Source organism: Neopelma chrysocephalum, unplaced genomic scaffold (genome assembly GCF_003984885.1).
Source record: "Neopelma chrysocephalum unplaced genomic scaffold, ASM398488v2 Primary Assembly neopelma1_347, whole genome shotgun sequence".
Classification (NCBI taxonomy): Eukaryota; Metazoa; Chordata; class Aves; order Passeriformes; family Pipridae; genus Neopelma; species Neopelma chrysocephalum.
Window position 1 is genome coordinate 3,489,025 of NW_020898011.1, and position 13,843 is coordinate 3,502,867.

The 13,843-nt window shown below is 46.0% G+C and overlaps 1 protein-coding gene across 1 annotated transcript in view; it reads right to left on the reverse strand.

Moving 5' to 3' along the window:
• Positions 1 to 951, reverse strand: part of BAG3 (BCL2 associated athanogene 3) — a 17,495-nt gene extending 16,544 nt beyond the window's left edge. Inside the window, exon 1 of the mRNA XM_027705633.1 lies at positions 773 to 951. Coding sequence (XP_027561434.1) covers positions 773 to 943 — 171 coding nt within the window. The 5' untranslated portion in view covers positions 944 to 951. The remainder of the gene's footprint in view (positions 1 to 772) is intronic.
• Positions 952 to 13,843: the final 12,892 nt, after the last annotated feature.

Below are 13,843 nucleotides of genomic sequence, written 5' to 3' on the forward strand. Positions count from 1 at the left end.
CGGGGCAGCCCGGCGTGCCCGGGCACAGGCGGTGCTGCCCGGGGAGGAGCTCACCGAGCCCCCGGGGGAATCTCCTTTCCCACCGGGCAACTCCTACTCCGCTCAAGTTTCCAGCACTTTCTGCCCGCAGCCATCGCGCTGTTGGGTCAGAGGGCTGCAATCCCCGAAGGAACGGGCTGTATTCCCCAAAACCCGCAGAACTTGACCCGAAAGGGTCGCTCCTCAGGGCCCCGGCAAAATCCCGGCCGCTCTCCCCTCCGCGTTTCTCCTTCCATGGACATATTTGGAGTGAGATGCGGCTTTTCCCTGAGCGTGCTTCGGGAACGAAAGCGGAGCGGGCAGCTGCCCGGAGAGTTTGGGACTAGGGAAAAGAAAAAGGGGGGGGAAAATAACAGAAAAAATAAAAAGAAAAAATAGGAAGAAAAAGGAAACTTGACCAAAGTCCGTGCTGGGTGTTTTTGTTTGTTTGTTTGTGGGTTTTTTGTTTGGTTGGGTTTTTTTAAAGGCATTCACCATTTGGGCTGTTTCACAGCCGAAAAATAAATCAGGTTCTCCTCTCCGCTGGCAGCCCGGGCGGACTTCGCCAACTTTAAATAAACACCGCAGGGCCGAGGTATCGAATGATTTAACGCACGAAAAAGGGACCGCAGTGCGTCAGAGACAAAAGGCAGCTCCTGCCCTCCCCGCATCGCCCCGCGCGGGGAGCGCAGTCCCCGGACCCCTCCCGGTACCCCCCGGTACCCCCCGTCCCGGACACCCCGTCCCGCGGTACCTGCGGCGCTGCCCGCAGGCGCGGGTCGCTCCAGGTGGTGGTGCGGCTGTTGTGATCCACGAAGAAGGGCCATCCCGTCTGCGGGTCGATCTTGATCTCCCAGCCGGGCGGCAGCGGCTCGGCGCTGCCCTCCATCTGCGGCGGCGGCGGGGTCTGCGCGGCCGCGCTCATGGCCGGGCGGTGCGGGGACGGTGCGGGGCGGGGGCCGGGCCCGCGCCTTTATCCGCCGGGGGCCGGGGGCGGGGGCGCGGGGCTGGAACTGTCTGGAAACGGCGGCGGCGGGGGAGGGACGAGGGGCGGGACGCGGAGGAGGAGGAGAAGAAGAAGAAGGAGGGCGGAGGAGCCGCCGGCTGGAAACTTCTGGTTGTGTCCAGCAGTGCCCGGCGGACCCCCGGGGTACCGGGAACGGCGCCCTGGGAACGCCCTGGGAGCCGCGTCCCGGCCCTGCGGGCGTCCCCGGGCGCGTCCCATCCCGGTTCTCCGGGCAGGGGAGGGAGTTCTCCGAGCGCGGGCACCGCGGGGTGGATGCAGCAGCCGGAGCTGCCGTCCTGCCCTGGCCGGGCCGGGCCGCCCCCCGAGCCCCGCACGGCACAGCCCATCCTTGGGGCTCAGCCCAGCCTTGGGGAAACCCTCCGGCACCGCTCGCATGGAAACCCCGACCCCCGTGCAGCGAGAGAAAGCACGAAGCTCCTCCCAAAAACTCGCCGCCCCGTGACTGGTAATTCGAGATTATAGTTGACAAATAGCAAAAATAACGTTGCTTCCCAAATGAGGGTGTGGGCAGGCGTTGTTCTTCAGATTCGACTGGTTTGAACTTTCTCGGCTCTTTGCAAATCTGTGTCTCAGTCCTCAGTTTCACTCAGAAATGCACCTGAAGGCAAAAAATGCGTCTGTGAGGTTTAAAACCGTCCCTTTCTCATGGGTGCCCTATTAGCATGTCACGCACCCAGTGGGTTTAGCTTAAGGTAACTGTGCTGCACAGTGACACCACTTGTAGTCATCTGACAGTCACAGGAGCAGCCACAGATGCCTGTTGATAGTTACTTTAAGCAGCAGAGTGAATGCACAGTATCTCTCAAATGCAGAAATTACCTTCCGAAAAGCTATTTGTTTCAAGGAATTCAAAGCACGAGTTCCTCGGAGATAGATGCTCATTACCGAAGTATCTCTTACTTCAAAAAGCCCCTGTCTTCACAGCCCTGAGGACAGCCAGGATCTCCTACTGCTCGGGGCAGGATCAAAGATCTCTGGATACTGCTTGGCACTAATAGTCATTCATCTTTTGACATGGGAGTTTTACTTATCACACTGACAAACCAAGTAATTGCTGCTTCATTCCTGCAGCTCTTCCATCCTGCGTGTCCCTTGCCATCAGAACCACGCTGTGCTCCATCACAGACCTGTTTGCTGTCCTTGCTCTTGTGTGCCTTTGACTCGTAAGTTTTGTGAATGAATCATTTGTTCCCAGAGCCTTTACTTTCAGATGTCTGTATTACCACCCCCATTTCTGACTTACCTTTTCTTCTGAGCAACAAGTCCCACACCTTGAGCATCTCACATCAGCCCTGGACTGTGGTGCCTCTCCCTGGGCGTGTTTCCTACCTCTGCTACCCCTCATGTTCTCTCCGTGGCATAAGACCTCTGCTGAGCCTCCCCAATGTCAGCAGGAGCCTCAAAAGGCACAATATCAGCGATTTATTCTGCTTCCAACGTGCAGAGGAATTTCAGTTTCATAACAAAAACACACTCTCGGCCCATATGTTCCCTGCAGCATATGCCAGAGCCTCTGCCAAATCAACAAAAGCAGCTGGTTCAGGCATGGGGGACACAGATGTTAAAAAGGTCCTGCAGGAAAATTACTCTTGTAAGTCGAGGAAGTGATCCAGATGGGGTTTGTAGCTGAAAGGGTGCAAACAGAGGCATGAAGAATGGGGGACCTTTGTTTTGCTGCAGCTGACAGCCAACCACACACCCAGCAGAGGTAATGAATGAGGTCAGCAAGTAAATGAAAAATTTATAAAAGGAAAATTCAAAGGGGTGTCTAACAGGCTTAACTTAGACATTTTTTTGGAGGGGCATGCCCTGCTAAGAAACAGAGGGGACTGTATTCCACAAAAATTATAATGGGCTAATGGTTCAGGATTCACTTGAGCTGCTGCAGGGCTGACAAGCATCCAGCTGGAGAGAGAACAGTGTGGGCTGACAAGGAAAAGCATTTTAGTGATTGAATTCAGTTGGCAAGACATCATGTTTTTGCTGTTAATTAAATTGTCTTTCCTGACAGGTAGGTTTTAGCCTGGCTTCCTGTGCAGGTGAAAGGACTCCCAGCCAGGCAGGTTGTTCGGGGTAGCTGTGCAGGGATTCACTGTTTGTCCTCCTGTGCTGGGGTGTCTCTGGGCCATAGCTGTGACCCTGAGGCCATTCAGCTTCTAGTTTATGTTGTCATCAGCCATACTTCAGCTCAGAATGATTTATAGAAATGTTCATGTAAAGAACACTGCCAAGCAAAAATCTTGGCTTCGGGGAAATTTGTTATTAAGATAAGTGAGTCTCTGTGGTGTCTGGCTAATCTCAGGCTCAAGGTCTATATGTTCTATTTCAGAGCAGAAAACAATCAAGAATCATTTGCTATTTTTTGTCTTCTTCATGTGGGTGCAAACACAGCACTGCTGACTTGTCCAGGTGCTTCACACACCCAGGCTAATCGTCTGCTCCAGGGTGTTCCACTACAACCAGAAACTGTGTAATTGTAGTTACCCAGAGTTAATAAACTCTACAGGGTCTTCTGTGGTTGTTTTGTCTCGAAAAACGGGCTGATTCTAGGTAAACCACCTGGAAAATTATTAGGCTTGTATGCACCACAGGATTTCCAAGAAATAACCCAGGACACCAAATCAAAGCAAAGCCATCAACTGCATCATTTCTCAATTTTGACCTCAGAACCGTGTAGAGAATTGGCCTCAGTTTCTGAGTTATATGATGGCCACTGGTTACTTGAATCTGTAGGTGGAGGTGCTTTCCAGAAACCTCAGGACAGCGAGGGACAGACCCCCCTGGGGAGCCACTGCCTGCTGCCACATCTGCCTCGGGGGATGGATCAGGAAATGTCTGCAGAGGTGATTGCTTCATCCCCAGTTCATACACCATCTCTGGTCACAGATCTGTCCATCTGGGATGGCTCTGCACGTTTTTGTGGACTGTCCTGCTGCAGGGAGCTCCCTCCCAGCTGCCTGTCAGCTCCAGCTCAGGCTGTACGACACAGCGCTGCTGGAATGTAATTGTTATTTGCTTGTTAATCAAGCAGATATCTCTGGTGTGTCAGGAGAAAACACGTCTTGTGATAAGATCTAAACTGGCTTTTTACCTCCTGAGTACCTGCGGCAATTCAGCAGGTCACCTGCACAGAAAAGGCCCTGTTAGCCAGGAGTGGGGGTTCAAATGTTTGTTCTGGATCAGGGATTGCAGAAAGCTGTTATTGATTAACCCTGGGGGTGAGTGATGTGTCTGGCACGTGTCAAGCACTGTATTTCTAGGCAGGCTCCAGTCCAAATTCTCTGCTGGATGTATTTAAGACTGAGTCATATGAACACTTTGTTAATAAATGCAGCAAACACACAGTTTCTCACTCTTCAGATTCAAGAGACATAGTGAATTCGAGCAGCAGGATTTCCATGGCCTGGTGTTTCATCCAGATCCAGAGCATCACTTCTGAATAGCCCAGACCTTCGCTGGCCACATTTTGAATATCCTGCTCCAGGAGTACAACCATTTCAGCTAAAAGCAAAAAGGTCTCACCTGTGGATTCTCTGTACCTATAACCAGAGAGGTGGAGATGTTTGGCTTCGCTGCTTGTCTGTGGACTCGTTTGTACCCACAGCACAAAAAAAAAGGGCCACTGATTCAGTTGGATCCCATCTGTCAGAAAATTAAAGATGCAAACCCTAATCTTGTACTAATCTGCTGCTTACGGTACAGACAACTTTTAACTTGATTTTCAGTGTTTGGTACATAATTCAGTGCAACTGCTGAGGAAGGAGAGAGCAGAAGTCTCTGGATGAAGCCACCCCCCGAATGGATCTCCCACTGACTGCTCTGAGGTGCAGACACTGCAGAGCTCAGAGAGCCTCATTGTACCATCTGTTATTGAAGTCACACTATTAGCCAGACTATTTGGTAGATAAATACATTTCTTATGAACATTAATAGAAAATTCAAAATATTAATGAGAAAATAGAGTGCTAAATGCACTGTCTAAATGGAGAAAAGCTTTTAAAACGTGCCTGTTGCAATCACACAGCGACTATGCTAGAGCTGGACATTCACAAAGCACAGGCTCAAATTTCCAAACTTCAAATTTTTTGAACCTGAAAAAGATTCCAGAAACTAATTCCAGTACCCCCTTTCTCCCCCCCTCTTTTTTATTTCCACCTGGAATTAAATTTGCCACAAATCAGGGAGGAAACCTGGCTGTGAACACAGCAAAACCAGCTTTAATTTCTTTGATTCATATGCAGCAAAGGCAAAATTCAATCCTGAGCATAGGCAGTAGAAGACAACTTGAATATTTAGAGCTCCTCACTCTCCTAATATGTTATGAATGGCACAGGTAAGGTAAATAATTGTTTCCAAAATAAGCATTTTTAGTTGACCATTCCCTGTTCTTCCTGAGTCAGTCAGGCAGAAGCCTGAGGAGTTGGATATTTGGTGTAAGAGATGCCTGGGGAGCAGGATAACTTTATTTTCACTGGAAATAAAGTGAATTAGAGTCACTCTCAGCCGAGTATTTTAATTGCCGCGGTGGCCACCACTCATTAGCACTGAGAGGCTTCCACCTAGTGGATAATCTGCCCTGCTGTGCTCCAGCCTGCCGCGACCCAAATGTGCTTTTTGGGTTACTTTTCCGAGGTTTAACAGCAAATCTCGGTCCAAACCAGAATCATTTCCAGAGCCGAGTGTGCCCAACAGCAGGCACAGCCCAGTCTGGAAAAATAAACTGAAAAGGGAACCTGAAAACCCTCTTTCACGAGCAAATTGATCCTTTTATAAGCAGAATGTGGCACATGTGTCAGCAGAAGTATTTCTCCCGTTTCTGTGGGTCCTGCAGCTGATTTGATTATGTTGGTGCTCTGTCTCTAATCATCCCTTCAAAATATTTTTATTGCCTGGACTGGAAGGAGCAGATGCAGAGCTGAGAGCATCTCTGGCTCCCTCCCTGGCACAGCGGAGTCTCGGAGGAGGCAACTGAGAGGGAGGAGAAACAAATGCACGTCCTTCAGTCTCTGCTCCTTCTGGCTCTCCTTGGAGCAGCGTCTGCCGGGGAATTCAGCGCTGGAAGTGCATTTCCTACCCGTAAAAAGAGCTCTTTGGGTCTGTGGCAGGAATGCAGCCCCTCCACTCAGGGGTGCAGTTTGGCTGCACTGATAAGAGCAGTTGAGAAGTGTTGGAAGAAGCGTCAGTGCCTCCCCCCAGTTTCTCCTGAGAGCTTCTTCCCGCTGAGCTCTCACTCCAGGCCCCCTCCAAAGCTCCCCCAGGGCTGCCCTGGCATCATTACTATTTACCCACCCGGCAAATCCATCATTTGGGGGCTGGACAGCTGGGCAGGATGGGCAGATGTGAGTTGGAGAGTGTCTGGACAGTGTTGCTTGTCACATCAGCTCTCTGATCCACAGAGGCATTCACACATCTGCTCAGTGCTGCAAACAAGCAAGGAAAACTAAAAACTAAAACTAAAACTAAACCCCAAAACTAAAAACTAAAACATGACACAGAACATGCATGTTATTTAATGGGGGAATATCAGTGTCTCTCTGCTGAGCTTTGAACTGGCCAAGAAGTCAGGACAAATGATCACTTGCACAATAACCTTCAGAAGAGGTAGTTATACAAAAAACCTGTGATTTTGGGTATGCTCATGCAAAAGTGAGTTTTGCCATGGTGAATTTTAACACACAGTCTTCGGCAGTGAAGAAATCCAAGTGGAAAATCTTCGTCTGCACACTCCTGAAAAAAACAGAACAACAACAAAATGCTCCTGATCAGAGGAGCCAGTCCTACTCACTGGAATAATTTTCCTCTCATTTCCTTGCTAATGGATCTGGGTAAACATCCCACCTCTGGCAGTGGCTCTGACTCGTGTTCAGGGGATGGTTTGTGTTGGATAGGGTGGCTCAGAGGTTCCTGCTCAGTGTCCTGCAGCACCCAGAGTGAAGCACCTCTGCACCCTCATCAAACTGAGCTGCCACTGCCCTCCTGCTTAAATCACAGCTCAGAACTTTGATCTGCAGCTCTCGACCACAGTTTTCCCTTTGCCATCCCTGCTCCAGGGGCAGCAACACCTGACAGGGCAGAGAGGTGGGAAAGCAGGGACTGCACTTCTGCTCGAGTGGCTGAGCCAGAGCTGCACCCCCAGAGTTTAAGAGGGAGACTGAAAATGCACAAAACCTGCATAAGACCTGCAGTTCAGGGCAGCTGCAGGGGAAATGTGATCAATTTTCTGAAACAGAAGATTAGATGATGCTTATCTGAGTTTACAGCACTGCTGTTATTAAATGGTAACCATTCCCCCCCCCTCATTTTGATTTTGTTTCCAATCTTTGGCTCATTTTAACCAGAACAAAGCTGTTTTTCTTTCCCAGTGTTTATATTTCTAAATAGTTCAGGGCACTGGAAAACTTAGGTTTTTTGTTTCTGAGTGCACATTGCAAATTTTCTCGTAACTTTCTCAAGTCTCATATTTTATTTTATTTTATTTTTGGCTGAACATCACCTATTCTGTGGTTTAAATATCACCTCTATTATATAAAAAAATAAATACAGACAGTGCAAAACACAAAAGCAGTGGATCTGATTTCCAGAGGGTTATACTGGCATGGAAAGATCCTTGGGAGGCTTTGGGGCAGCCTTGTGTTCCCTGGTGCTGGGAATGTGGCCTGGCAGTGAACTGGAGCAGATCACTTCCAGTCTCCAGCAAATCCTGAGCTGCCAAAATAATCTGCCTTGGCAAGGGGAGGGAGCCAGAGAAATGCTGCCCTGGTTTCTTATTCCATCACAGAAAACTTCTTGAGATTTCTTCGTTGTCGGTGATTTTCATTGAGAAGGAAATCTTCACTTTTTTTTTTTTTGACATTGTGTAGAAAAATTAAAATACCATCCCGGAATAATCTCATGCTTAGGGCAGCCCAGGGCTGTGGGTCAAGTCTCGTGGCTCTTACCCAAACCAGAGCCTGACCTTCACTTCTTACAGCCCAGCTGAGCTCCACACCACAAGATCACTGCATGTGCTTTTTTTTTTGTCTTTTGTCTAAAAATTTCCCTGTCAGAGCTTGTAGTCCTGAGGATAGTTTGGTTTCAGGGAGTCAGCACATTCTGATGAGAAACTCTGTTGTGGTGGGTTTTTTTTTTAATTCCCTGGACCCTCTTGACTAAATTCTTTTTCTTTTTTAGCCCATTCCCGGTGAAAAGATGTTTATGCAGTCCTGCTGCCTGCCTATCACAGCTTTGAATCCCTGGCCATTAATTTCTCATTAATTTGAGCAGGAAGAACCTTTCAGAGCCATTGCATCCAAACACACTCCATGGAAAGCAACAGCTGGGTGGAGGAAAGAACTCCTGCAGCAGAAAGATGAGTAGAAGCAGCTGCTCAGTGAAGATGTTGCAGGAACTTGGGAGAGCAAAGCTGACTGGAAACAACCAAATAATCCCCCTCCTGACAATCTCAGCCACAGCCATATTTTTAATGTCAGTGCTGAGGTTGTCTCCTGCCAGGTCAGGCTGCTCCTTGTTTATGTGTTTAATGAATTTCCTTTCAAGACATCCAAAATGGGAATACATGCAAAAAGCTGGCTCCATATCTGTGTTTGCTGAAGTCCATCCTGCATCAGGTGCAGATTTTTGCTTTGAGAATTATGGATGAAGCCTTTACCCTCCGCTGCTTTGATCCACAGGAGCAGAACCAAGTTCTGAGGCTGCAGTTCTCTGTGTTCCACCACGTTTTTCAGCTCCACATCTTCGCTGGGAGCAGTGCCAAGCCTGAACACCCAGGAAGAATTTGCAAGGTGAGGGAAAGGAGCACGTGAGGTTTGCAGGGATATCAAGCAGGCAGCAAGATAACAGGGCAAGAAACAGTTTAAAAGATAGGCTTGCATGACTGAACACAGCACAGGGATGATGTGAACAGACAGTGTCTGGACACCTATATCCTATATAATTTCCTTTCTTCTCTAAAATGAAAGCAGCCAGAAGATTTCCCAGAAGAAAATGCATTAAGAGAATTTCAGGTTGCAGGTTTACTCGTTCATTAGTCAAGGAATATCCAGCTGAATTTTGCACAGAATCCCTGTCCTGTTTTTATAATGCACAGTTGTCTGTGCACATGGTTCCCCTTTTTGTCTATTCCAGGGTAAAGGTCTTAGAAACAAAATATTTGTAAGAGTTTTTGGTGCAAGGTTGTGCATTTGTAGCCTGGTGGCAGGAAATTATGCTGTAACTGTACAATCAATGAGAGTGTAAAGAAGTCACAGGAACCCAGTGTAGTGTTCTTGTTCATCATCATTTATCATAATTAAACAAAGATATTGAATGATTATGAAATACTCATAATGGGCAGAAGTTAATTTTTAAAAAATTAGGTCTTAGGACAGTAGTTTGGAATAACATCTCTTTTGGTTCTGAGCAGGCAAATAAAGGCACATCTTACACAGTTCTGCTTCATGGCTTTGCTACAATAAACTCCTGAACTGCAAGAACCAAAATTGGGGTAATTGTGATAAGCAGATCTGAGGAAATCATCACTCAGAGCAGATGGTGGGAAATTTTCAGCAGATTGAAGGTACAGCGACCGTGTGGTGTTTTAGTTTGGTTAGAAAAACAAAGCAACAGTTGTCAGTGCATCAGTCAGGAGCTTGTTGAAACCCAGGTCCTGCAACTTCCACGTTCAATGAAGTCCTGAGCGAAAAAGAGTGTTGGAATTGGCTCCTGGGGTTGAGATGAGCAGAGCTGGAGAGCAAAAGGAGGGATGCTGGGACCTGCTCCATCCTCGTCGAGCAGAGCTCTCCTCTTGTGGCCAGGGAGTCCCATTATCTGGGATTGTTTTTGTTTGGTTTAACAACAGAGATAATGATGCTGTGGAGTTTCCAGCGTTTGGAAGCAGCTCCCGTTAAGGCAGAGGCACAGCCTTCAAAGTTTATTTTTGTTCACCTCAGGAAAGCCACGCTGCCTCAGTTTATTTGTGTATTTAGCTCACCGACTTTATATTTTGCTCCTGTGGGATCACACCCAGTGCATTTCCAGAGTTTAGGCTGTGATCAAACAGGAGCAGTGTGACATAACAGAAAGTGCTCTTGTATTTAAGAATACACAAGTGTTTTCCTCTTGCAAGCAAGAATGTTGACAGATGACAAATTCTGGATGGCATTTGAACTAAACTTTCATTAGACTGGCAGCATCTTTATGTTTATTTTTGGTGGAATGACCTTTTGATGTGTAAAGGCCCTGGATATTTCCTGATTAAGTTATTCTTCCATGTGAGAAACACTTCCAGCTGAGAGGAATTATATGGGAACAGTTGATGAAGACATCTTCTGCCTTCTCCCAGTCTCCTGCTCAAATTTTAAGATAAATAGAGGGAGGGTGTTTATCTGATATATAAAGCTGCAATGAAATCTGCTCTTTCTGGGTTTTCTTGGTTGCAATGTGTCATTACAACCAGATGTTTTAGAAGAGTTGATGGGGTTGATGAGCTGCATGAAAAAAGAGAACTGACTGACTCTTCTGGTTTTGACCTGCAGGTAAGATTTCTTCCTCTTAGTGAAACATCACTGATAGTGAAATAAAAAGACATTTTGGTGCAGCTAAAATAGAAGAGCATTTCAAAGCAGCAAACTGAGCCTTCTTCGTGTTTTCTCATTTTAAAAAATGTTAATAAATTGACAGTCCCTTTTCCAATTACTTATGAATTATTATTAAATTAGTTTACATTGCTCAGCTCCCATCCTGACCTGGGTCTGGTTTCCCACCTGTCTGCTGGGAGAGAAGAGGCTTGGGTGTGTCTGGATGTGTGTGTTCAGCAGTTACAAAATTCAAACAGCTCAGACTATTGGCCCTGACTCCTTCTAAGGTAAGTCAGGTAAAACATAAATACCTTTCATGCAGATGAAGCAGTATGATTTGGGGGAGAGCAAACATGTGAAATAAACAACAAAAAATCAGATCAGGAGTGGAAAGCATGTTCTCAGGACATGGTTTAAGTTCAGGCTCCTCTCCTGGTTGTGCTCCATAATTCTGTGCTGCATCCCAGTTAATTCACAGGAGCCTGGCCAGTCTGACCAAGGGCTGGGCAGAAGTTGTGAGGAGACCTCCAGACTTTACCCCAAGTATTTCTATTACACATCTGAAAATGTCCATATTTGAAGAGTTATTTTAAGTCCCACTGCACCTGCTGTTCTTTGGAAGGGTAATTTCATCTGTAAAGGAAGACAAATCAAAGTAATTAGATTTAAAAGAGGCTGGATATCAAGCCTAGCTCCCTTGCTGTTGAAGTGAGCTTGACAAAGGGCAAGAAGAGACTGTATTTAGGTCTAGTTTCCTTCCTCCTGCTTCCTAGAAGGGCTCTGACCTCACTGTCCTGCATCTCACAGCATCACTGCTGCTCTGGGTTGTGCTGGATGAGAACAACTCCTCCAGATTTCTCCCCTCCTGCCCCATCCCTTCCATCTCCCTTTTGGGAAAGCAGTGCTGGCTCCTGCCTCCTGGGGTGTCCCTATTCCTAATTCCACCTTCCCCTCCTCCTGGGGTGTCCCTATCCCTAATTCCACCTTCCCCTCCTCCTGGGGTGTCCCTATTCCTAACTCCACATTCCCCTCCAAGTGTAGCTCGTGCTCCCTTCGAGGTAGACCCACAGTAGTCTGAGGTGACGATTAGGAACTCCAACCTTTCTCGTGCCTCGATATTCTTCCTAAATCTGTGAAATGCAGGTTCTGTAGAATAAAACAAACCAAAAAAAGTAATTTAAAAATGTTTTGATTTTAGAGCTGAGGTAAAGACAGGTTGGCAAACCCTTTCTGTGAGATTTCACTGCCACAGTGCAGCTGCCAGATGAATACCTTGCAATTAAGAACAAGGTATGCAAAGCTAATAATCTCTGGTAGATAAGATGCTCTGACAAAGAGAGAAATCAAGAGGCAGGTCCAAAACAATTCCTTTGCTAGAGTCAACACTTAGTGAAAACTGTTTTCAGGGAATTCTCCGTGGGAAATGGTGCCAAAGGCTTTACTACTGTCCCAATAGACCAAATCCACAGCTTTTCCCCCATCCACCAAGCAGGTGACTCTGTCATAGAAGGACATCAGGTTGGTCAAGCAGGACTTGCCTTTCCTAAACCCACATGGGACTGATCTCCCTGTTAACAAAGCCTGAAAATGCACTTGTTCATGGGAAAACACAGGTGGAGTTTCCAGAGAAGTTCTCCTGGGATCAGTGCTATCCAACACTTTGAACACTGCAAATCTGTCAGCCTTTAAACCCAGCAGAAAAACTCCACTTTCAGTATGTACTTTATTCCATGCATGATTGCTCTATAAAGTGCTTCCCTCCTTGGATTTTGGTGTAGTTAAATCTACACCCACATTTTGCAGGGATCCTGAATATCTCTGAAACTGAAACAAGCCTCAGTTGCTTTTTAAACTCACGTCAAGAAGAAAATTTTCGTGTCAGCTGAAGTTCCATTTTCTAGTAAACTGTCCACCCATTTCTTTTATGTCATTCTCAGTTTTGGTGAAGGTTTTCTTCCACAGCCTGGACTGGTGTAAGGAACCAATGCTGGGGTCCTACCAAAAGCCTCTTTGGTTTCAGGGCTGGAAAAACGTGGTGTGGTTTGAGAAACTCATTAGGTGTTTTTTGCAGTCATTAATTTTGGAGTAGTTTGGCACAAATTTTCTCTGTTATCAGCCCTTCACGCCATTCCTACACCCTCAAATGACTAACAAAATAAAATAGTTATTTGTAATAAGATGCTCTGAGTTTTGATTAATTCAATCTGGAAAGCTTGAACTCAGGAAATAATTTTTCCTGCTTTTAAAAAAGTAAGTGTTGGGTTTTTTTATTGCTGCATTAAACAAAGATACCTGCATTGCCAGGGACTTGGCAGCTCTGACAGTGCTGCACATTCCTAATGCTGGTCAGTGATGTACATAGATATATGTACATACATATGTATAAAAAAAATATAAATATGTGAAAATATAAATATATAAATAGAAAATATATAAATATATAAAATATAAAATATAAAAATATATAAAATATATAAATATATATATAAGTTATATATCCAGAAATACATCTTCTGACATGACTTTTCTCACTTGCTACTTTCTCAAAAAGTTTCCCAGGCAATGCTGGGGGGGAAAAAAAAAGGCAGAAAACCCCAAGGTTTAAAGGGGATGAAGTGAGGTTTGGGTGAAACTTTATTAAAGCTCTAGTGCAATTCTTTGTTATGGTGAGAGGAGAATAACATTTAGTGCTCTTCTGGTTGTTTGTTGGAGGTAGCTGGTCATTTTGAATTTTGGCTGTTCAAAACCCGTGATCAGAACATCCCGGCAAGTCCTTATATATTCAGCTTTTTGTGGTTTTGATGCATTTTAAAAAGTTACTTAAACCACCTCTATCTGCATCCATGTGCTGGAATAATTTCTTCCAGAAATCTGTGCCTGGCAACAGCCTTGCCTGTTTAAATTAAAGAGAGGAAAACATTGCTGTGCGAGCAGCAGGCACGAAAATATCTAGTTTGGTAAGTATATAGGCAGTTTTCTCTATGATGTTACTATTTTGGAAGAGGGGGAGTACTTAGGAGTGCTTGAATATTCAATATGTGTACAAACTGAATTTCTTCCAGAATAAGAGTGCTGTGATTAATCTGCAGCAACTGCACGTGAAGATGCTCCTACTCTGCCTGTGCTATTCTGATCCACTTCTTCAATGGCAATTCCTAAAGAAAAAGAAAAGCTGCCATAAAAATTCTTCCATTTAGCCTTTCTTTTTTTTTTTTTTTGGTAGCAAGAACAGTTTAATGATGTC